The 25,278-nt window shown below is 43.0% G+C and overlaps 1 protein-coding gene across 24 annotated transcripts in view; it reads right to left on the bottom strand.

Annotated features, from left to right (window-relative positions):
- Nucleotides 1-25,278, bottom strand: part of Dst (dystonin) — a 434,856-nt gene that overhangs the window by 348,065 nt on the left and 61,513 nt on the right. For all 24 annotated transcript variants that reach the window (XM_076558452.1, XM_076558433.1, XM_076558438.1 and 21 more), the window contains exon 3: nucleotides 22,812-23,015. In XM_076558452.1, the coding sequence (XP_076414567.1) occupies nucleotides 22,812-23,015 (204 nt within the window). The remainder of the gene's footprint in view (nucleotides 1-22,811; nucleotides 23,016-25,278) is intronic.

Below are 25,278 nucleotides of genomic sequence, written 5' to 3'. Positions count from 1 at the left end.
CCAGAGGATTGCTATTGCTTCAGTTTATAACTGAATACCTGAGAGATGAGAGAACTAAGAAGTATAACAATACTGAGAGGAGGATTAGAAGAAAGAACTTGAGGACGAGATGGAAGATGAGGAAGAGCCAGATGGGGAAGTACTAGATGGGTAAGAATGAGATGAAAAGAACCTAGATGAGGCAGAATTAAGATGAGAGAATTAAGATAGAATTTAGAGGGGACAGCAGATAAAGGTAGAGAGAAATCAGGCAAGAAAGGAGCTAGGCATGAGAACAGAACTGAAGCTGTGTAGATAGGATTTTATCCCAGAGGAATAAAGTAGACAGACAAAGAACTTGGTGTACTTGGATTCATTTCCCAAAAATAATTCTCCAGCCGGGCGGTGGTGGCACACGCCTTTAATCCCAGCACTCGGGAGGCAGAGCCAGGTGGATCTCTGTGAGTTCAAGGCCAGCCTGGTCTCCAAAGTGAGTTCCAGGAAAGGCGCAAAGCTACACAGAGAAACCCTGTCTCAAAAAACCAAAAAAAAAAAAAAATAATAATAAAATAATAATAATAATAATTCTCACCATTTATAGTTTCTCTTCTGGGCCTCTGGGAAGAATATTATTAAGTCTGGTCCTATAATAATTATTCAAGAATAGATGCAAAAAATACTCAATAAAATACTTGCAAACCGAATCCAAGAACACATCAAAAAAATCATCCACATGACCAAGTAGGCTTCATCCTAGAGATGCAGGGATAGTTCAATACAAAAAATTTAGTAAATGTAATCCACCATATAAACAAACTAAAAGAAAAACGGCACATTAGCATCTCATTAGATGCAGAAAAGGCCTTTGACAAAATGCAGCACCCTTTCATGATAAAAGTCCTGGAGAGATATGGGATACAAGACATACCTCAACCAAATAAAAGCAACTTACAGCAAGCCTATAGCCAACATCAAAATAAATGGAGAGGAACTCAAGCAATTCTACTAAAATCAGGAACAAGATAAGGCTGTCTTCTCTCTCATTATCTATTCAATATACTATTTGAAGTTTTAGCTAGAGCAATAAGACAATTGAAGGAGATCAAGGGGATACAAACTGGAAAAGTAAGAAGTCCAGGTATTGCCAGGCCGTGGTGGCACACACCTTTAATCTCACCACTTGGGAGGCAGAGCCAGGTGGATCTCTGTGAGTTTGAGGCCAGCCTGGGCTATAGAGCGAGATCCAGGACAGGCACCAAAACTACAGAGAAACCCTGTCTTGAAAAAAAAAAAAAAAGAAGTCCAAGTATTGTTATTTGCAGATGATATGACAGTAAAAATAAGTGACCCTAAAAAATAATACCACCAGGGAACTCCTGATATCCACAGCTGATAAATGCTCTCAGCAAAATGGCTGAATACAAGTTTAACTCAAAAAAATCAGTAGCCCTCCTATATACAAATGACAAACAGACTAAGAAAGAAACAAGGAAATCAACACCTTTCAAAATAGTCTCAAATAATAAAAAATATCTTGTTATAACTCTAACCAAGCAAATGAAAAACTTGTCTGATAAAAACTTTAAGACACTGAAGAAAGAAGTTGAACAAGATATCAGAAGATGGAAATATCTCTCATGCTCATGGATCAGTAGGATCAACAGTAAAAATAGACATCCTACAAAAAGAAATCTGCAGATTCAATGCAATCCCTGTCAAATTTCCAACAAAATTCTTTACAGACCTTCAAAGAACAATTCTCAACTTAATATGGGGAAAAAAAAAAAACAACAGGACAGCTCAAACAATTCTAAACAATAAAAAACTGCTGGAGGGGTATCACCTTCCCTGATTTCAAATTGTACTGCAGAGCTATAGTAATAAAAATTGCATGGTTTTGGCATTAAAACAGGCATGCTGAACACTGGAATCAAACTGAAGACCTAGACAAAATCCACACACATAAGGACTCCTGAGTTTTGATAAGAAGCTAGAAATACACACTGGAAAAAAACATCTTCAACAAATGGTGCTGGTCACACTGGATGGCTGCATATAGAAGAATGTAAACAGATCCATATTTATTGCCCTGACAAAACCCAAGTCAAAATGCATCAAAGGCCTCAACATAAAACCAGATACACTGAACCTGGTCGAAGAGAAAGTGGGGAATATTCTTGAATGCACTGGCATAGAAGACAACATTCTTAACAGAACACCAATAGCACAGGCACTAAGATCAACAATTAATAAATGGGACCTCATGAAACTGAAAAGCTTCTGTAAGGCAAAGGACACCATCAATAGCACAAAACAGCAGCCCATAGAATGGGCAATGCACTCCACCAACACCACATCTGATAGAGGACTAAGATCCAAAATATGTAAAGAATTCAAGAAACTAAGTATCAAAAAACCAAATAATCCAATTGAAAAATGGGGTATAGATCTAAACAGAGAATTCTCAACAGAGGAATCTCAAATAGCTGAGCAAAGCTTGAGAAATGTTCAACATCCTTAGCCATCAGGGAAATGCAAACCAAAACTACTTTGAGATTCCATCTTATACCTATCAGAATGACTAAGATAAAAAATACAAGTGACAGGTCATTCTGATGAGGATGTAGAACCAAGGGGAACACTCTTCCATTGCTGGTGGGAGTGTAAACTTGTACAGCCACTATGGATATCAATATGGTGGTTCCTCAGAAAGTTAGGAATCTATTTACCTCAAAATCCTGGGTATATACCCAAAGGACTCTCCATCCTACCACAAGGGCACTTGCTCAACTATGTTCATTGTGGCTTTATTCATAATTGCCAGAAACTGGAAATGTCCTAGATATCCCTAAACCAAAGAATGTATAAAGAAAATGTGGTATGTTTATACAATGGAGTATTACTTAGCTGTTAAAAACAATGACATCATGAAATTTGCCAGCAAATGGATGCAACTAAAAAAAAAAAAAAAAAAAAAAAAAAAACCATCCTGCCTGGCGGTGGTGGCACACGCCTTTAATCCCAGCACTTGGGAGGCAGAGCCAGGCAGATCTCTGTGAGTTCGAGGCCAGCCTGGTCTACAGAGCCAGGACAGGACAGGCACCAAAACTACACAGAGAAACCCTGTCTTGGAAAAAAATAAATAAATAAAAAAATTAAAAAATAAAAAATAAAAATAAAATAATAATAGTAATAAAAACCATTCTGAGAAAGGTAACACAGACCAAGAAAGACAAACACAGTATGTACTCACTTATAAGTGGATATTAGCTCTTAGGTAAATGGTAACCAAGCTATAATCCATAAACGCAGAGAGGTTAGGTAAAGAAGAGGGCTCTATGGCATCGGTTCTCAACCTGTGAATTGCCACCCTGTTAGGGGTCAAGCCATCCTTTCACAGGGGTTGCCCAAGACCACCGGAAAACACAGATATTTACATTATGATTCATAACAGTAGCAAAATTACAATTATGAAGTAGCAACAAAAGTTTATGGTTGGGGTCACCACAACATGAGGAACTGTATTAAAGGGTCACAGCATTAGGAAGATTGAGAACCACTGCTCTAGGGGGCATGCATAGATCTCCCAGGGAAAGGGAAATAGAATAGATTTTTGAGGGTGGACTGAAGGCAGGTGGGGACAGGAACAGGAGGGGTCAGGTGTGGGGGATGCGATGGAAGTGGAGAGTGTGGGGAAAGATAGCTGTAATTGGACAGTGCTTGGGGTCAGTGTGGAAACCTAACACAGTAGAAACTTCCTGGAATCTAGGAGAGTGATGCCAGTAAGAACTCCCAGTAATGAAGAATAAGAAATGTGAAACAGTCATCTCTTATAGCCAGACAAGGTTCCCAGTGGCAGGACTGGACTGCATTTTGTAGAGCTGTTGGCCAAGGTGTCTCTTAGAGATCTCCAAACAACTCAGGCTAGTGCTAAGTCATAGGGCCACTCTCAGCAAACTGACAGCAGGACCTCCCTTGCTAAGGACAACATCCACACAGCTCATTGAACATGGAGGGGTACAGCTGGTACCTGAATGGACCTTTGCCCCTATGTTCTAATCTCTTTGATCCAGGAAGGTACTCTGCAGGCTATCAAAAGAGAAGCAAGGACACCAACCCAGCCACAAAACCTTTGACCTACAATCTGTCCTGCCTGCAAGGTGTGCTGGGCTAATGGTAGCACAGTACTTGTGGGAGTGGCCAACAATGTCTGATTTAACTTGAGGCCCAATCCACAAGAAAAGAACCCATACCCTACACTGCTTGGATAGCTAGGAACCTTGAGACTGGCCAGCCCAGAGACCTATAGTAGAACCAAACAAGACTGGTCTAAAACAAGCAAGCAAACAAACAAACAATGAAATGTTTCCTAATGATATTCTGCTATACTCATAGATAGCTGCCTTGTCCAGTCACAATCAGAGAGGCTTTCTCCAGCAGCAGATGGGAGCGAATGAAGAGACCCACAGCCAGACATTATGCAGAGACAGAGTCTAAAGTGAAGGTCTCCACTGGATCTTTCCCAGTGGAACTCAGGGAATCCCATAGAAGAATGAGAGGAAATATCATAGGTGTCAGAGGGGATGGAGAACACCAGAACATGGCTGACTAAATCAACTAATCAGGGAGCACATGGGCTCAGAGAGATGGAAGCAGCAAGCATGGGGCCTGCAGGGGTCTCCACCAGATCCTCTGTGTATATGTTGCTAGCTTAGTGTTTTTGTGGAATTCCTAACCCTGGGAGAGGTGTGTCGCTGACTCTTTTGCCTGCTCTTGGGACCCTTTTCTTCCTGCTGGGTTGCCTTGTCCAGCCTCGGTGTGAGGTGAGGGCTTTTGCCTTGTCTTATTGTATTTTATTTTGTCATGTTTGGTTGTTGTCTCTTGGAGGCCTGCTCTTTTCCTGAAAGGAGATGAAGGGTGAGTGGACTGGGGGACAGGGGGCGGGGGTGGGGCAGCTAGGAGAAGTAGAGGGAGGAGAAACTGTGGTCGGGATATTAAAAAAAAAAAAAAAAAAGAATAACTGGATATTGTCCTAGAACTACAACTGGTTGGCACCTGCCTCACTGAAGAGACCACTGCAGGTGGTGCTGAATTCATGAGTCAAGTCACACAGGAAAGAGCTGTGCATAGGCCTGTGGCAGAGAGGAAATCTTTCTCCCCATAGTGTGTGGAAGCACTGTGCTAAGCCCTCTGTGAAGACCAGGTTAAGTGAGTGTGGCACCAGTGGGAGAGTAAGCACATCACCCTGCACAGGAGGAATGCAAAGCCAGAAGCCACATCAGTCACTGCTCTGGAAACAGCTACTGATGCCTCAGGCGTTTCCTCCTGGAATCGGGGTTGCGCTTACTCTGGCTTGAACCAATGGAGAGGCCACAGGGTACCTCATGAAGGGTCAAGCCTGTCTCCTCCAGAGTCTAGAAGCTGCAGGACTAGACTCTGATTCTCATCCTCGGAACCCAAAGGTAAAGCCTGCCTGAAACTGGCATGCCCTTCCACGGTGGGCAAAGGACCTGCTTCAGGGAACCCCAATTTGAATCCTGAAGAACACAAGCCAGGGCACCTTCCCACAGGAAGGAACTAACACAGGTAAAATACCAATGCCAGGTCCCCACCATCACCATATGAGCTGTGTAAAACTAGGCCCTTGTCACCCAGTGCCCCTCTCTCCTTACACCTGACAAGGACTAGCCAAAAACAATGTCTGGAGTGCACAGGAAGAAACAGGAATGTCCTCTGCACTTGAGCCTGAATCCGATTCCAGGGAGAGGAAATGTTAATTCTGAATATGGAGCCACAGCGACACAGAACACCAGGCTGGGAGTGCATCATTACACCAGGCTAAAGTCTTAAGACTTGAAAGTAATTGCAAGAGTGTCCACATCTAAGAATACCAGTAAGAAACCTGCCTTGAGATCAGAGTGAGTTAAATGACAACTGATGAGAAAGAATACAACTGACTTCTCCTTGCTCCCCAAAGCAAAACTACCGGTCATACAAGAGAGTGTGGTCCTCTGACAGTTTTCATCACATACACACATTCAACCATGTTCACCCCATTTCTGAAGGAACTTGTGTTAGTTATTTAGCTGCGTTGTGTTCTTACCCTGCAAGGAAATGTCACGAAACACGACAGAATCCGCTTATAAGAGTTTATTAGAGTTAAAGGGATAGAGAGTGCGCAGGCCTGTGGGAGAGACACGTGCGTGGAGAAGAAGGGGGTCTGGGAAGCATGGCGCTCCGCTTTAAAACCGGCTGGGGGTGTGGCCAGGTCATGTCACTACTCTACGCGTGTGCGTAGATCACATGGTCACGCTGCACGCTTACGTGACCATGTAACATCACCGATCCTGGTTACGCGAGATGCCTTGACCCGGAACTTGCTAGGCGGAGGTGTCCAGGTCCGCCGGGTATCCTGGTTACGAGAGACGCCCTGACTCGGAAATGCCTATCCTGACCTGGAATTGGCTAGGCGGAAGTGTCCGCCTGGTATATGCGACCGTGGGGGCGTGTTGTGAACCCTTCAACTTGTCTTATAACCCTAAGTAAAGTGCACTCTAGCTAGTCTATAGCGTTCCCAGGATAATAAAGACTATATTCTCTATATGCTTTTTACTTAAACCTATGTTTTGTGATTTCATAATGCCATATATGATTCACTGACGAATTAAATTTCCTAGTTTATGAAAACCCACAAATACATTAGTCAACACTGTAACAGGAGTTATGACCATATTCCTATAGCAGAGGAAGGTAAGTCATAGATTCCCCAAAGCACTGGGCTTTTGAGATCTGAGATTGGAGTCACAATCACTTCAGGTGGTGTTGCCCCGGAATGCACACTCAGCCACAGCTAAGAGTGTCCACCACAGTGCTCAGGTTTGCTGAAAGGTTTGGCTTGGCTCACTGGGCCTAACCATTGAATAAAACAATCACTGTACCATATGTGAACACAATTTAATTTCCAATGCCATGGTAATTGCATAGCATTCAAAAGAATACCAAGAAAGGCCGGGCGGTGGTGGTGCACACCTTTAATCCCAGCACTTGGGAGGCAGAGCCAGGCGGATGTCTGTGAGTTCGAGGCCAGCCTGGGCTACAGAGTGAGTTCTAGGAAAGGCGCAAAGCTACACAGAGAAACCCTGTCTCGAAAAACCAAAAAAAAAAAAAAAAAAAACCAAGAAAGATATTTGGAGCCTATAAAATACAACTGACCTTGGCAATCTGTCCCCACAGTTGAGTTTCTAATTTTCCTTCCCACTCACCATCACACTGACTTCTCACCTTACAACTTTCCCTTACTCCATAAAAGCTGGGCAGTAACTATTCAGAAAATAGATAAGAGACTCATGATTAAATATTTATTACAATCCCACAAGTCCTTGGGGCTAAAGTTTAAAAAACAAAGCAGTCTCTCTCCTGTAAGATGAAAGTTGGAAGGAAAGAAAGAAGTATGATGAAAAAATGAGTATGGACAAAACAACTTCAGTGTGTTTTTAAAACAGCCATGCTGCTACGTTTTCAACTCACTTGGCTCTGTAATTGGCCCAAAAGACACTGGAAAACATCAATAAATAGTGCACTTACTCAATGCCTAGCAATGCAAATACTATGCTACTCAAAGTTTCATACACCTAAAGAACCGAAAGAGCAAATAAATAGCCCCCCAAGACTGTATAGCAACAGTAAGTAACTTCCAGAGCTGGCAGAGGATGCCGGGCATCCAACTGACTACTCATCTTTACATTGCACTTCCTACCTTGCAGACCCATTTTTGCTGTTTTGTTTTGTTTTTCGAGACAGGGTTTCTCTGTGTAGTTTAGGTGCCTGTCCTAGATCTCGCTCTGTAGACCAGGCTGTCATTGAACTCACTGAGATTCGAGGGATTTAATCTGGAGCGCTGGGATTAAAGGCATGCACCACCACCACCCACAGCAGACCTATTTTTAAAAGCAATCCAGGTGTGGGTTGTTTTTATTTGCTTGCCTGTTTTAGTTATTTTGAGGCAGTGCTCACTATGTAGCCCAGGCTGGCCTAAAACTCACAATGCTCCTGGCTCAGCCTCCCAAGTGCTAGGAGTACAGATTTGCACCTCCAAGACCCAGGCCTACGTTTGTTTTTTTTTTTTTTTTTTTTTAAATAGAATTCAAAATTCTACTGTTCAATCATACACAAGAATTTACTCCTAAGGAGGAACAATGTGCTACCTCAACAATCACGTAGATAACCCACGTGGCTTCTCCGTGGGAGGACCACTGCTTCTCTAACTGGCCCCCAGTGGAAGAAATCAAGCCTGACTCTAATCAGACCGGATTAAATGGGTGGTGGATTTTCATGTTGCGGAGGAAGAAAAGGGTCCCACGAGAAGGGGGGTGAGGGAAAAAGATGGCAGAATCCCAACTGATGTTTCAACACCCTTTCCACGAAGCTGAAAGAAGCAGAGAACTCCACTTCGAGGTGTGGATCCAGGGGGAATTTTTGACTTTGGAGCACCTACGACAAAAGTTGATGCTCCATAACTTTAACTTCTTTGGGATATGGAATGAGGACAAAAAGCTGAAAATGATATGTCACAACAACTGTCACCACAGCACAAGGGAAATGGGTAACCAAAAATGGACTCATTTTCAACACTTAGGCTGCCCTTTTTTAAACGATCTTTTTTTTACCAGGCAATGGTGGCACACGCTTTTAATCCCAGCACTCTGGGGGCAGGGGCAGGCAGATCTCTGAGCTGGAGACCAGCCTGGTCTACAGAGTGAGTTCCAGGAGAAAAACAACAATAACAAAAAAACAGATCATTTTTATTACAGCATGGTGGAACACGGTTAGTCCCAGCACTGGGGAAGCAGAGGCAGCAGATCTCTGTGAGTTTGAGGCTATTCCGATTTACATAGAAAGTTCCAGTTCAGCCAGGGATATACATAGTAAGATTCTGTGGCTGCAAGTCATGAAAATTATAAAAACCCAAGGCCTGCAAGCAGCTCACTGTTTCTTAAGGACCAACACACAACTATTTTGCTTTAGAGAGGGTAAACACATCTGGAAAAGCACCTTAAAAAAATTGTGTGTGTGTGTGTGTGTGTGTGTGTGTGTGTGTGTGTGTGTGTTGTGTGTGTGTAAAATACTCAACTATTCATGCCATTTCTAATAAAGATAAATAATACAAATAAAATTCTCAGACAAGCATTGGGATTTTAATTAAGCTTTAAATAGAGCTTTAAAAAGAAGTGTGTGACTCATTCTCCAGCCAATTGATCAGCAAAGGACACGTAGAAATACGAGCAGTGAAATGGAAGGAAATAATCCACCCTGTGAAATGGTCTCCTGAATAGAGCTGCATAATGGACGCAATGCCAATATTCAAGATAGGCTCGGATTGATTAGGCAACTCAATAGCTTGCATTTTAGGCGTCATTAAATTTTCATGCGTTCTGTGGGCAGAGGGAAATATAATCTGCAAAGATAAAGTAGTATGGGAATACAATAATTCTACTTACTAGGGAAAAAAAATTGTTCAAACAGGTACCATCTGCCTTTTCACTAGGTTTTCTGAAAGTGTACCACGCACTGTCTTCCAAGTTTGTTGGGTTTAATAATACTTTTTAATTTTGTAGTGGTAAATGTGCCAAGAATAAAAATTCTTTTGGGGGAAGAATTCATGTTTAGATATTAAAATAGAAATACCATGCTTACACAACTCCTTGTTTATTTACATTATTCAAGTTTTAAAAAATACACACATTCTATATGCCATTTGCTAATATGTTGTTTAGGCTTTTCCTAAGGAAAAAGTTAAATAAGCAAAGAGCTCTTGGTTTGAAGAAAGTAAAACTCTTCAATGTCAATGGACAGCAGTGATAATAGTGTTCCCTCTGTTTTCTAAAACCTCGTAATAAGAATCTGAAATCTGGAAAGTTCTTCAGAGAGTCAGGCTTACTTTAAGAAAAACAAAACCTTGCTGAAACAAGGAGCACATGGTATAAACTACAAATAAAGGAGCTGTAAGTGCTTGTTGTGGTTTTATTCCAGTTTACTTATGTCCTGAGACCGCCTGGCCTAGAACTGACTTTGTAGTCCGGGCCAGACATCATCTCTCAGAAATCCGACCTGCTTCAGCTCCTCATGCCGGGATTACAGGTTTGAGCCGCCACATCCAGCTTGAAATTTTCCATGTGAAAAGGTTTAAGGCATTAGGAACCAGGAAACTTTTGTTTGAAACCAGATACAGATTGTTTCAAAGACCATCATAAGGGTGTTATTTCATTAGTAAATATTTTAGTAAACATCTCTAATACAGTTTTTGTTTTCTCCAAAATCTCAATACTATGGTTAGCAAAACATATTAATTCAAATGTAAAAACATCTGTATCTCCCTAGATTTCTCAAGAAGTCCTTTGTGACAAGGGTGTGTTCATCCACACATTGCATGCATGGTACATATGGTTCACAGATCTTGGAGTCTCTTTCTCTGCAGGTTAATCATTTACTGGTTGAAGGGACTAGGGGTTTTGTCGTAAAACTTTCTGCAGTATGATTTTGTCAACTATATTTTCAACCATAGCAAATAACAAATGCTTCTGTCCCTGGATTTCACGTATTGAAACTACTGGTTTATATCAGGTATGCTGAGACCTCCCCATAATATTCTTTTTGTTCTGAATTGTCTTGGATATTCTTGGCCTTTTGTATTTACACATACATTTTAAGGGTTTTTTTTTTCTTTTTTCTTTTTTTTTTTTTTCTTCCAGAGCTGAGGACCGAACCCAGGGCTTTGTGCTTGCTAGGCAAATGCTCTACCACTGAGCTAAATCCCCAACCCCGGTTTTTTGGTTTTTTTTTTTTTTTTTTTTCTATGTCTGTGAGGCAACCCTGGAATTTTTTTTATTAGGATTGCATTAAATTTTAGATTGCTTGGTGGGATGGTAATTTCTACAACATTATTTCTTCCAAGCCATGAGTATGAAAAAAGAATCTTTGCATCTACTAGTGTCTTCCTAGTTTCTTCCTTCAGTGTCTTAAAGTTTTTTATCATAAAAGCCTTTCATTTACTTTTTGCAAGGGTGTATTTACTTATTTTTATGTGTATGAGTGTTTTGCCTGCATATTTATATGTGCACCATGTACACACAGTGCTAGAAGAGGGCATGTGGGTGCTGGGAATCAAACCTGGGTCCTTTGAAAAAGCAACAAGTGCTCTTAACCACTAGGCTATCTCTCCAGCCCCTTTCATTTCTTTGACTAGGTGTTGGTCATTGAAGCCCTAGAGGACCCCAAAACAGTACTGATCTTGCCATTTCTCTTGTTTGCCCACCTCAGTTAGATTATGAGACTGCATTCATTACAAGACACCATGGCTGCATGAAAAAGAGAAATTAGGAGGATCCTGAGCATAAGCTTCTCCCTGCTAGCTAACTTTCATAGTACCAGAAGGTACCATACACGCTGCTGGACAAGAAAAAGGCATTGACAATCCCACCCAGCTGTGAACTATAACCACCAACCTATCAGGCAAGATGGGCTCGCTGGTGTAACAGTGCCATGGCTGTTACTAGGTAACCAACCACTCTCTGGATTTAAGGCCTGTTCCACAAGAGGAATTCCTGCCTAGTACTGTAAACCCAGTCAAAAATGTACAGCAGAGGACATCTTAGGGGGAAATTTCCACAGCTGTTTCGCGAAAATGACGTAGCACCAATCTGCCTTCTAGATACTTATATTTACCCTCAGACAAATGCTGCATGAGGCCTTAATTAGAGAAGTTTCTCTTCACATTGAATGGCAGTGAACGCAGAAGAGGTATGGTTGCTCAAGATGCTGAGAACAGTGGCGGTCAAGGGCCTCAGCAACTCAGAGTACATCACAGAAGAAGGGGCAGACATAGCATAAGGGCTGGAAGGGAGGGAGAAGGGCTGTAAAATGATGACATCCGGCAGAGTCAATGCAATCCTGATCTCACAGCAGCTGCACTTGCAGCTGCCTGCAAGGGACCTGCCCAAGACTCGACCTGTCAACAGTCAATCACAGTGAAGGAGTATTCCCTACTGAACACTGGCCACTGATGGACTCTGGAAGAGGGGCAGTTATCCTCTTCAGTTGTCTGCCTATTGATGAGGCTAGCCGGCTCCAATCGATAGTGCCTAGCATTTCAACTGAAAACAAAAGCAAACTATAACACAGCTAGCTACTTGTTCAACTAATTCTAAATCTCAAGCCAGGCAGAACAGAAGTGAGGCTCTCTCTTCTCCATATGAATGCTCGGATTCCTAAGGAACAGCAGCCAGCTTGATTTCAGGAGCTTCTGGAGGGTGAGCTACAGAAATAAAAACTATAATAAGTTTCTCCTTTTCAAAAGAGTAAAAAGAGGGCTGAGAAGATGGCTCAATTCATAACACACCTACTGTGCAAGCATGAGACCTAAGTCTGGATCCCCAGCATCCATATAAAAGCTGAGTACAGCCATGAAAGTCCATAACCTGGTTGCTGAGAGAGGTGGACACAGAAAGATCTCCATCTCCAGGACTCATTACCTAGCAGGTCTAGGAGAATCAGTGAGGCCCAGGCTCAGGGGGAAGTCCTGGCTGAAAAAAGAGCAGATGAGGAAACAGTCAAGGAAGGCACTCTGTATCAACCTGTAGCCTCCACATGCATGTGCACACACCCACACACACATGTGCACAGACACACGTGCTCACACTCACAGAGATTTTATGGGATATCAGATTGTGGGCATGTTAGAGAATTATTCATTGTCTCCAAATGTTCAGTGCACATTTGTTTTAAACAAATTAATTCTGTGTTCAAGTTGTTATTTCTAATTCAAGCTTCGAATTATAAGAATTCTTAAAAATTTTCTGATTTTGTATCAAATTTCCTTTCCCCTGAAAAACCTCATTCCTTATATCTCGTTACCTATTTTCTAAATAAAATCTTTCAACTTTTTTTGGTGTAAGAATACAACATGATCATGAAGTAATAAAATCTTTTCAACTGATATTCAAATTTAATTGTTGCATTAATATTTTATGCCATAATGCTTTAACTCATACATAAATGGCACCATAACACTTAAAACTTCAACTAAAAGTTTACTATAAGTAGATTCTCTTGCTTTATTGGTAATAATGACATGTCAACTATCATTCCATTCATATCATTTCATACCATGTCTTTTCATATGTGATTGTTTGAATAAGAATGGTCCCCATGGGCTCATATGTTTGAATACTTAGTGTTGAGTTGGTGGAACTGTTTAGGAAGGATTAAAAGGCATGGCCTTGTTGGAGATGTATCCCTGGGGTGGAATTTGAGGTTTCAAAAGCCCATTGCATCCCCATTTAGCTCTTTCTACCTAGTACTTGTAGATCAAGGTGTACGCTCTTGGCTATGACTCCACTGACTTGCCTGCCTTCAGCCACACTCTCCTACATCATGGCCATCCTCTAAAACTGTAAACCTAACTAACTCTTCCTTTTAGAAATTGCCCTGGTCATCGTGTCTTATAGCAATAGAAAAGTAACTGAGACATGATCTGCTATTCAGTCAGCCATGCCCACACTGGATGCAGAAGGAAGTGTCCTCCAGTAGCAGTGGTCTATGACTTAGCATTTGCTTCCTGGAATGACTGCCTGTACAGTCTATGCCTTTTGTGCTTGAGAACAGTTTCATTTTAAAATAAGCTAAGTGTGCATCATCGTGTTCTTACTATTTGCGATCTTTATTCAGCAAATGTCCTGACTCCTCTGTTATAGTTGTCCTAATTAAATGTAATTTTCTTAAATTCCAGTAAAATACACACAACAGAATTTAGCTTCTAAGAATAGAATTCAGAAGTGCTCAGTATATTCATATTTTGTGCAAACAATCTCCAGAACTCTTTCTCCCTTTCAAAACTAAAACCTCACCCATTAAACAGCTCCCATTACCCATCTACACACCTTGTGTCTTTTGTAACTCAGCATTATAGCCTCAAAGTATGCTCATACTGCAGCATGCCTCAGAATTCCTGTGCCCTTTAAGACTGGTGTGTGTGTGTGTGTGTGTGTGTGTGTGTGTGTGTGTGTGTGTGTGTGTGTATGTGTGTGTGTGTGTGTGTGTGTGTGTGTGTGTGTGTGTGTGTGTGTGTATGATTACGATATTGGAGTCATCCATGAATCCATCAATGGACACAGAAGTTGTAGTATTTCTAGTTACCATAAATGACACAGCCACAGGCATGAACATACACTACCTCTCTATAACCTTTCAATTCAGTGAGGTGTAATCTAGAAGGGGATTACCTTTTCTTCTCTTTTTAAGAGCTGTCACAGTTTTCCAAAGCTACTGTACCACTTGACTTTCCCAACAACAGTGCACAGGGCTTTAAACTTAATTTTAAGATCAGATTAACCTAGGTACCTGATCCTCACCCATCTTGGTGATGCAGAGCTGCACAAGTGGACGGATCAGTGCTGGTACTGTGAGTCTCGCTCGGTGCCACCCCCAGCACCGGGGATGACTGCATACGTTACTATGTGATATGTGAGTGTGATGATGTGTGGAGTCTGAGGCGTGCCCCTCACATCCTTCAGCAGAGTGGACTTGCTAATTCTAGAGTGTCAGCCCACAGTAGCCCCGAGGGGCCAGCACAGATTATGCAGGCCGTGATCTGGATCTCAAAGATATATAGGTAGGTACTTCTCAAGAATGAGTCACATTAGAAGATGACTAATTGCCCTACCCCCATCCATCTACACTCTTCTCCCCTAAATCGCTCAGTCCCAATTTCCCAAGTCTTATCTGAGGGAGAACTCCTCAAAACACATCACAAGGATGGGAGATGTCTGCCTCTATCTGGCAATATGACCTCTGGCCACTCCCTACTCAGTTTTATGAAGTCAGTAAATAATGTAGTCTACCCAACGTACAGGGTGACTTCAGGCTAAATAAGATAATGAATATGAATAGATTTTGAAAACAGCAATTGCTACTTAACTACCAAGAGCTACTGCCAAGAAATAATTTTCCTGAAACACTACTGTCATTTCCAGAACTGACCTCTGCTCTTCCAGGGCTCATGCTAAATTCTGTTTGGATATGTTCAATTTCCATACTTTGATTTTCTTGAACCACATTATCACCCTAGAACTGGAAAGGGGTAATACTGAAAGAAGTCAGCCCTTTAGAGTGGTTTAGAGGTGTTGAAGTAGGTAATATATGAAAAGTTAAGAAACAGACATGAGAAAAAAGGTCCAGAGATATAAAACCGAATGCAGAAAGGACGATGCCTTGTTGTGAAGCACGGACACCTTACACTAACTATAGCTCTAAGAGGCTAGGTACTAAGAGGCCTCTGTGCCTCAAGTCCTGGGAAAGAGAATTTGGAAGTAGGTGCCGACAAATCCCAGGACCTCTCACTCACATTCTCCCGAGCTCTGTAGCTTTTGATTCATGAGAACCAAGAACAACACAGAGGGGCTAAACTTCATCCACTTTACTGTAACACAAGAAATTATCTTAATCTTTAAGAACCCAGTATGATCAAATCTCAGGTAAAGATGGCTATTAAGCCTTTAATAGCAAGATAAAAGAGAATCTGTGGCTATCATCATTTTAAAAAAAAAAAGGGGGGGGAGGGGCTGGAGACTCCTCTTCCCAGAGCAGTTTGCCAATCATTCTGCCTGGAGGTAAAATGATGAACCAGGTCAGCTCTGAAGGGGCCTTTCTTTTTAGCCTTTTGATCACAAAAACTGAAGTGTACATTGTTTGATCACAGTTGTCCACAAAAACGGAACTGTACATGACAGGGTGTTCAAAGTTTATTTTGCTTAGCACCTAAGGAATATTTTTTAAGGTAATAGGTGGCCCCGAACACAAGGAAAACAAACAAACAAAGGACAGGAAGCCTTGCCATGGTCAAAATGTTCCGAGAAGTAGCATTTCCAAGCTATGACTCTGGTCTCTAAGTGAAGCCCACGAATCCCTTTACCAAGCACATTTGGGTTTCGTGAATAGTTTGGGAGACTAAAGAATGTATTTATTTGCACTGTTGATGGAGTAGAACTTGCTTGTCCTGCATGCTGTACAGCAATTATTTACAGACTTTTGATAGCCTTTTCAGATAAGTGAAATCTCTTAGAAATATCTATTAATTACAAACCTGAAAAGTCTAGCATAGTAATGAGCGACAAAAACTTGGTAAACTGATTGGGCATCATTTAATGAGATTATTTTTAGGCTCAGTGGCTAAGAGCACTTGCTGACAGGATCAAGGTTCAGTTCCCAACACTCACTGTAACTCCAGTTCCAGATGATCTGAAGCACTCTTCTGGCCTGTGCAGGCACTGTACTCAGAGTCCACAGACAAACATACAAGTGAAATGCCCAACGCATAAAATAATTAATAAATAATAAATAAATCTTTAAAATGAAAATTCTTGTTAGGCCCTTACCAAAAGAAATTTTGATTTCTCCCAATAAATGCATTCCTTAGAAATGCAAAAAGGCATCCAGGTGGTAGTGGCGCACACCTTTAATCCCAGCACTCAGGTGGCAGAGGCAGGTGGATCTTTGTGAGTTTGAGGCCAGCCTGGTATATAAAGTGAGTTCCAGCACAGCCAAAGCTATTACACAGAGAAACCCTGCCTTGAAAAACAAAACAAACAAGAGAGAGAGAAATGCAGAGGCCAAGTAAGCAGAACCCTGTACTTGCTGATTAATTACCAAAGTATGGACTGAACAGTCAAGCCTCCACTGAAGCGGAAGTGTCCTGAGGTTATGCAAATAAAGCTGCCCAGTCCTGTATATTTGAAAAGGAAAGGGAAAGGGAAGTCCACTTAATATAAGCAGGAAAAGAACAGAGAGACGACACCCAGCCACATTTCTAAAACAATATAATAAAGATCAAGGACCTGTGCTTGGTCTGCAAGCCTGACCAAGACGTGCTAAAATCTTACAAAAGTTTGAGACTATGCAATGTTCCAAAGCACCCTGTAGCCGACAACCACCCAAGGCGCAGTGCAGTCAAACAGGAGGAAAACATCCTGAGGCGTCACAGCAAGCCACAGAAAAGAGGAGAAGGCAAGGACAGGTTCACAGCGGACACAGAAGGAGGCAAGGAGTAATCAATGTGCCCGGAAATCCTCTCCTGCCACGTGGTCTCTACCTGAACGGCCTTTCTTGATCTAATACGATATTCTGAAATCAAAGTCAAGAGCCCTGGATCCATCCCTGCTTAAGCTATTTCTGTTTCCAGAGTGGGGGGAATTAGAGGTTTTCCGGGAATCACACTCCTGTTACAAGAACAGAGTAAACCAAATCTTTTTTTCCCCCGGGGGGAAGGTATAAGATCTCACTATGTAGCTCTAGCTGTCCTGGAACTCATTACATAGACCAGGCTGGCCTCAAACTCATAGAGATCCCCCTGCCTCTGCCTCCCAAGTGTTGGGATTAAAGGCGTATGCCACCACACCCGGCTAAGAGCAAAGCAAACCGAACCATAAAAAGCATTAATTGCAATTCCAGGGTCAAGGTGCCAGACAGAACTGACTCATGATGTTTCCCTGTGTCACATGTTCAGGTTCTACTTACAGCGGAAGAAGATAGAATGGATACAGAAAGGAGAGTGAGGTACAGGAACCAGCAATTACCTTGTTTGCGTCTGATCTGGAAAGCTGGCCGCCTGTCACTTCCTGGAGCTCCTCTGTGTGACTGGCTGAACTCTACTTCTTACATGGATCTCTCCACGTAAGCTAAGTGAAAGTTCACTGTGTACAGAGAAGCCTTTGAAACAAACTGAAAACGTATTCGGAAGCAGCTTTCGGCCAAGCTTAATTCAGTTTAACAACTCTCTTCCCAAACTCCCACACCAGACACTCAAACTTTAGCTTGTCCTTCTTTCTCAGCGTTCACTTCCTGGGTCACCTAATCCAGGTCATGCATCTGATTGCATCTTTGTACAAATGTTTCCCAGATCCAGACTCACGTCTTCTAAGACAGACATTCATTTAGGGGATCCTGCAGTCATTGCAAACTTAACATTTTCTCTTCCCCTTGGGCCTAAGCCTGCCTGTTTCTTCTCTGTATTAACCAACCTCTGAATCAAAATGTTCACACTCAGTAAAGCAGTTTCTGGCTTGTGGTAGGAGCTCAGAAGTAAGAAAACAAAGGGGAGCTCCTAGTTGATGTTCCTGCCAGGTAGGGGAAGCAAGCTACGGCTTAGAGGATGAAGCAGGAACATCAGCAGCTAGGTGCAGAGAGGCCTAATTCTAAACCAGAAATGGAGGCACTCCTGTTGCAATACTGAAAAAGAACTAGACTCTGCGGAATAGATTTTTTTTTTTTTTTTTAATTCTAGACCCTTTATGTCCCTGTGACTGAGAGCTGTCATATCTCTCAAAACCCATTTCCTGGGTTCCCTGTCACAGGAAGAGCGGGCCAATAAGATGCACAGCAAAAATGAGGTTTAGGGCTTAGTAATTGCTTTTAGCATCATTTAACAATAGGTTTTGGCTGATCAATTGTCTCTCTGTCTGTCTGTCTGTCATTTAACAATAGGTTTTGGCTGATGCAATTGTCTCTCTGTCTTTCTGTCTGTCTGTCATTTAACAATAGGTTTTGGCTGATGCAATTGTCTGTCTGTCCATCCATATGTCTGTCTGTCCATCCGTCCGTCCATCCGTCCGTCTGTCCGTCCATCCATCTTAGAGGCAGGGTTTTTCTGTGTAGCCCTGGCTGTCCTGGAACTCAACTCTGTAAACCAGGCTGGCTTCAAACTCACCGAGATCCACTTGCCTCTGCCTCCCGAGTGCTGAGATTAAAGGCGTGCACCACCACCACCACCGCCCGGCTGACTGATGTAACTGTTTAAAATCCAAAGATTTCGTGTATAAGCATCGGTCATTGTGCCATAGAAACACTGAAACCTGCTGTGGTTAAAATATTCAGGGGGGTTGATCAGAAATGTGGACATGCAGAATTTCTCATCTTTTCCCTTCAACACTCTCAAGTCCAGAGAACCTGGGTGTAAATGTCAGCCCTGCTTTCTACCAGGTGCATAAGCTTGGCAAGCTTCTTTCTCTGGAAACTGAGCACTTGCCCAGGGACTGCTGGGAAAATTAAGTGAGAAGAAAAGCAGGAAAGAGCTCGGGGAACACAACCAGGAACCAGGAGGCAAATATGGAAGGATCCAGGTCTCCCTCGGCATTACAACAATGAAACCCGCTATGATTTGAATCTGGAACGTCCTCTACAGAATCCTATGTTGAAAGTGCAGTGCCTTGCCTGTGGCTCTGTCTGAAGGCTGTGAAGTGTAGGAGGCAGGGCCTGGCTGGAGGAGGTGGTTCACTGGGGGACTAGCCTTTGAAGGTGCTGCCTGCCCTGGCTCCAGCCCGCACTTTCCTTCCTGCCTGAGCTGTGTGATCATGCTCCCACCGTCAACGACTGGGCTGCTCTGCTATGCCTCTCCCAGCAATGGAGCACAGGCTTCTGAAACCAGCAAACAAAATACAGCCTTCCCCTCGTTTCTATTGGATACGTGGTTCACAGCAACGAAAAAGTGACTCATGCAGTGCTTAAGGACTCTAGCATTTAGAAATCAAAAGGTGTTTTGTGCTGTCAAAAATATTAAAGCACAAGAAAGGAGCTAGATCTAGTTGTCTTTCCTGCTCCAGCGTGGTTCAAGATCTCTAAATATGCCAGTGACAGACCCTAAGATAGACAATAAATCTCAAGACACATCTATGGAGAGAAAATCAGGATAAACTGGCTGTCTGCTCAGCTTTAGAGACATCTAATTTCCCAAAGGAGTGGCGTAAGAAGTCCATGTATTATTAATTAAGTTTCTATTAGTGATCCCCATTATACAGCTTATAGGCACACTTAAGTATAAATTATGAATTCAGAGTAAGCCAGTCTGTTACTGCAGTCCAAGGCCACGAAGGGCAAATGCATTCCACATGACAGGTCGTCAGGAAGTCAGTCCTACTACAAGCTGGCAGAAATGGCACAGTCATGGCTTCCTTGCCTCCTCCTTGCATGCTGGAGATCAAACCCGTAGCCATGTGCAAGTCAGGCAAGCACCTGACCACTGAGCTATACAGCCTCAGTCACCGTCACGTTTTCCGGTTCTTCTTTGAAGTTACTTTACCCGTCTTTCTCATTCACAGGTCTTATTAAAACTGCTACCAGAAAGGCCTGGAGTGCTTCACCTAAAGCCACCCAGATAATCCTGGCTCACTAGGCAATCTCATCTGATGGGATCTCACTGTGTAATCAACCTGATGCAATCTCATCCCACCTCCAAGCCACAGCTAGATTGTTTGGGCAGCGACATGTGGTAGCACCGACTTTCTCCAAACGTAGAAGTGAGAAGAACAGGTTTGGGCCCGCGGTGAAGAGGGTGGCCGTAGCAGGTACTGCTGACTGCAGCTAACCAAACCCATTAGAGGACACGAACCATTCAGTCTACAGATGACAGGAACACGGGGAAATGTTAGCAGCGGCCAGCCTGCTTCAGAAGTTCGCACAGAAACCATATGAAACCAGGAGCCAACAGTCTCCTCACTGCCTCCAGACAATGTCTGGTCTCCTAGACAACTTATTAGAGATGTAATCAGATGGGGGAGGATGCATCACCAGGCTGTGGGTAGCCTCCGCTATTCACTCACCTCCCCCTCCTCCAGTCTCCCTCCCTTCCAGCTGCTCCTGCAGAAAAGAGCGCAGTGAAGGCCATCCTCAGGTTTCCTATATTCACAGCGATGTCGGAGTTGAGGCCCAACACCTAGACTTCTGTGGTAGTCACTACTGCCCACACTGCCCATTTTCAATCTTCCTAAAATCATTATACTCACCTGGCTTTCTCTGTGAAGTAAATCGAGTTTAAACCAGTGGTTGTCTGGAACTGGTGTGGCCCCAGTTAACCTCTCCAGTTTCCTTTTGTACGTGTTTCTCTTATGAAAATCCCCACACATTCAAATAGTTCTCTGTACTCCTTTGTCTCTTCTCGATAAACACATCATCCCCCGCCTAACAATCCTTCTGTATGCTGTAATCACCAATAACACATCCCTATCATTAAGCAGTGCACTTCAGTGCTTCTGTTGCAAATGATTCATTAGAAACAGGACCCTTCTGCCAACCTCGTCACTAAGCCGACTTCCACATGTGCCTGCCACCCAGTGACCCCTATGGAATGGCATCTGTGTTTCTATGGTTTGCAGAGGCATTATCAAGTCAAATCTTGACGGTTCCCTTAGGTTGTCAGCACAGAAAATGGTAATAACAGGCTCAACATAACGTAAGGATGAACCACGAGAACGTACCTTTTAATCCTAAAACAATACAAATTTATTGCAGTTAAGAAATATTTTTACTTTTCAGATAGCATTTCCCATGGCTCAAATCCTTAATTATCACAGTGTTGGTCAGGAAAAACTCCATGTGTCAGAACCCACCAAGACAAAACCATCAGAGCACCTAGAACAATGTGCTGAGAAAATGAGGAGGAGATCAGCCTCCAGCTGAGCCCCAGCACTCCAGGGAAGGCAGTGCTGATGTCCACAGACATACAGGACACTTGGTTAATGTCTTAGTTACTTTTATATATTTATATAGTGACAAAATATCATGACCAAGGAAACTTATAAAAGAAAACATCTAATTTGGGGCTCACAGTTCCAGAGGGTTAGAGTGTGTGATCACTGCAGGGAGCATGGCAGGCAGGCAGGCAGGCAGGAACTACACTGAAGTGGTAGCTGAGAGCTCACATCCTGAGACAACACCACCAGGTATAGAGACAGCTAAACGGAAATGGCTTAGGCTTCTGAAACCTCAAAGCCCATACCCAGTGACGCACCTCTTACAACAAGGCCACACCCCCCAGTCCTTCCCAAACAGTTCCATCCACAGGGGACCAAGCATTCAAATATATGAGCCCATGGGGGTCATTCTCATTCAAACCACTACAGTTAGGGAGAACAGAGTGCCTGCCTTCCTACAGCCGAAAGGCCACAGTTAGAAGGTCTTCCAGAGTTACCCTGAGCTGGCTTTACAGGCAAGCTGAACCTTCTTCCCATCCCTAGAGACTCCTGGAAGGGGATCAACTACCTCCACAGAGTCCAGCTCCACCTCCCCTTCGGTGCTTCTCCTGTCCTCATGATCCAGGCTCTACCGTTGCTCTGATGTCATTAACACACCTCAGCCTGCTAACTCTGGAGCCCCCATCCTCACTCTAGACCACGGCTTCAAGGGCACCGGGAATCCCCTAGGTTTTAGATCAGGTCTGTGTGACACTGACCTGTTCTTGCCTCTGGCAAGGCTCTCTCCAACACCTTCTCAGAAACCCTATCCCTTCCTTCATGTGAACACACAGTCACTCCATAGGGGTAACAACAGACTAGCCTAATTATTTGAGAGAGTGACTTCGCCATTTGCATGTGTATTTAACACTCTTACAGAAGACTTCTGTGGGATAGTCTATATGTTAAATTGCTCTGATTGGTCAATAAATAAAACACTGATTGGCCAGTGGCCAGGCAGGAAGTATAGGCGGGGCTAACAGAGAGGAGAACTGAGAGAACAGGAAGGCGGAAGGAGTCACTGCCAGCCGCTGCCACGACAAGCAGCATGTGAAGCCATGAGCCACGTGGCAAGGTACAGATTTATGGAAATGGATTAATTTAAGCTATAAGAACAGTTAGCAAGAAGCCTGCCACGGCCATACAGTTTGTAAGTAATATAAGTCTCTGTGTTTACTTGGTTGGGTCTGAGCAGCTGTGGGACTGGCAGGTGACAAAGATTTGTCCTGACTGTGGGCAAGGCAGGAAAACTCTAGCTACTGAAGATAGCTCTCTACTTACAGGCCTCCTGGTGGAAGCACCTTGAACGGACTGATAAAATTCTGGCTGCACTCGGCTGTTTTTCTTGATTCTTCGCTTCTTCACGGATGACTCCTGTTCACTCTGGTGGTGAGCCTCCACCACGGGCTTCACTTCTTCTAGCCGGGCAGCTGCAGCTGCAGCAGCAACTCGTCTCCTGATGTGCCGAGGGCTCGCTCGGAATCCCTGTAACAGGAAACAAACAAACATGAATTTACATTTTCACCGAATGTGTATAAATATTTTCTGCAGTTAGTTAATCTAGGTGCTCTCAAGTCCCCCTGGTCACTGAGATCATTTACATTCTTCTGTACACTGTGAATACATGCTACTCTCATTGGTTAATAAAGAACTGACCGACCTATAGCTGCGCAGGAAGATCTTAGGCAAGCCAAACTGAGAATGCTGGGAAGGAGAAGGGTGGAGTCTGAAGTTGCCAGGAGACTTAGGGAGAAGGAAGATGAGCATGTCGTACTGAGAAAAGGCACCAAGCCACTTGGCAGAGTGTAGATAAGAAATATGGGTTAATTTAAATGTAAGAGTTAGCTAGTAACAAGCCTGAGCTATTGGCCAAGCGTTTACAATTAATATTCAGCTTCTGAGTGGTTTTTTGGGAGTGATGTTGGGACAGGAAAACTCGACCTACAACATTCTCAACTAAGTGTAAGAAGTTCAACATGCATGTAAAATTTATCCACAGGGCTCAGGGCACATCTACCTTAGAAAATGGTCTTAAGATCCAGTAAATTGCAAAATGACCAGTGGGGACCCCTGCTCTGCTTCTATATTGTTCAGATGAGTTATGAATACACCTGATTAAACATGGATCAGAAAATGGTGTAGGAAATAGAATGCCAAGCCAGGTAGACAGTTAGTTTTAAATGACACAATCTCAAATCACCTGGGAAGAGAATCTCTGTGAAGAACAATCTAGAGCACATTGGACTGTGGGCATGTATGTGAGGAATTGTCTTGACTACATTAACTCAGGTGGGAAGACTTGCCCATTGTGAGCAGCACTATTCCCTATGTCTGGATCCTGGAGTATATAGTATAGAAAAGAGACTGAGCACAAGTAACCATGTATGTATTCATTTTCTCTCTACTCCTGACTGTGAATATAATTAGATGCTTCAAGTTCACGCAATGATATTCTCACAACCATGGACTGTAAACCTGGAATTGTAAGCCAAATAAACCTTTCCTTCCTTAGAGTTACTTTTGTTGGGGCATTTAACTTACTACATCAACAGAAATGATGGGAAAAGAACCCCTCTGCACTCTTGAGAGCAGACTCTCTTTGGAGAGAAAGTAGGAATGCAAAGCATCATTACAGCACACACAGGGAAGAGCCAGACTAAAGCAGAGGTCGTGTCGTGAAAGGGACATGAGCTTGGGAGTGATAGGTCTAGGTCCAAATGCTGACTTGCTATCTAAAGCCACACAATTTATTAAACATTTCTGACCTCAGCTGTCCTAATCCAGAAATGTCTACATTCTGTTCACCAGACTTTTAGGTTCTAAATAAAAGGTATATGCAAAATTCTAAGTAGCATATCTAGAAAGATGCAGTGCTTGATAAAACGGTCAGGTGTGTTCTTTCTCTCTTTAAGTAAGGAAAATATAACTCTTCGGACAAGGACACAAGTTCAAATAAGCCATATCACGAAAACAATTTTGGAAGGTATCAAAGATGGTCTCAGTCCTCTTGTAGCAGAAAACAACAAAAGAATGTTACAAAAGTCATTTACACTGAGTTCACACACACACACACACACACACACACACACACACACACACACACACACACACACACACAAACAGGCAAAAGTGGGCAGGCAGTTCAGTGCCCTTGGTGGTGGCAGACCTCAGGGAAGGAAGTGAATGGAGCCGAGAACACTCTATATTTGGCTTAGTTTAGTGGGTGGCAGGCAGTTGAAGACTAAATAGTACTTATGTCCTAGGCAAGGCAAAGAACCGAGGAATGAATGAATAAGTAAAATGGCAGGTACATGCATGAAATATTTCCAAGCAACGCAGATACTCTTTGATGATGTGCCGGCCAGCAGAGTCAAGTATGGATGGAAATTAAAGGGGTAAGCAACAGATGTTCCAAGGGGAGCCTGTGTTTGTGGTTTGTCTGAATTCTAGAAGAGACAGAAAAGACTTGAGACTGCAGTGAGGGAATACTGAATGGGGATTAACAACACCAACGAAAAGAAGCAAGTTTTAAAGGTCTGATTGTGTATGTGCAGAGTTCAGGAAGACTGGTGTGTGCAGGGGACTTCCCACTGAAGAACCTGGAGATGGGTCGGCATTTGATTGTGGAGAACTTGTGCACAAACTGGAGGATGTGAAGAAGAGGAGGGTAAGTAAGGGAGGACTCACAAAGTCACTCCAAGGTCAACAGAAATGAACAAGGAGGAAATGCAAACAGATTTTCAAAACT

Source organism: Peromyscus maniculatus, chromosome 21 (genome assembly GCF_049852395.1).
Source record: "Peromyscus maniculatus bairdii isolate BWxNUB_F1_BW_parent chromosome 21, HU_Pman_BW_mat_3.1, whole genome shotgun sequence".
In the NCBI taxonomy this organism is placed as follows: domain Eukaryota; kingdom Metazoa; phylum Chordata; class Mammalia; order Rodentia; family Cricetidae; genus Peromyscus; species Peromyscus maniculatus.
This window is presented reverse-complemented; position numbering and strand designations above follow the sequence as displayed.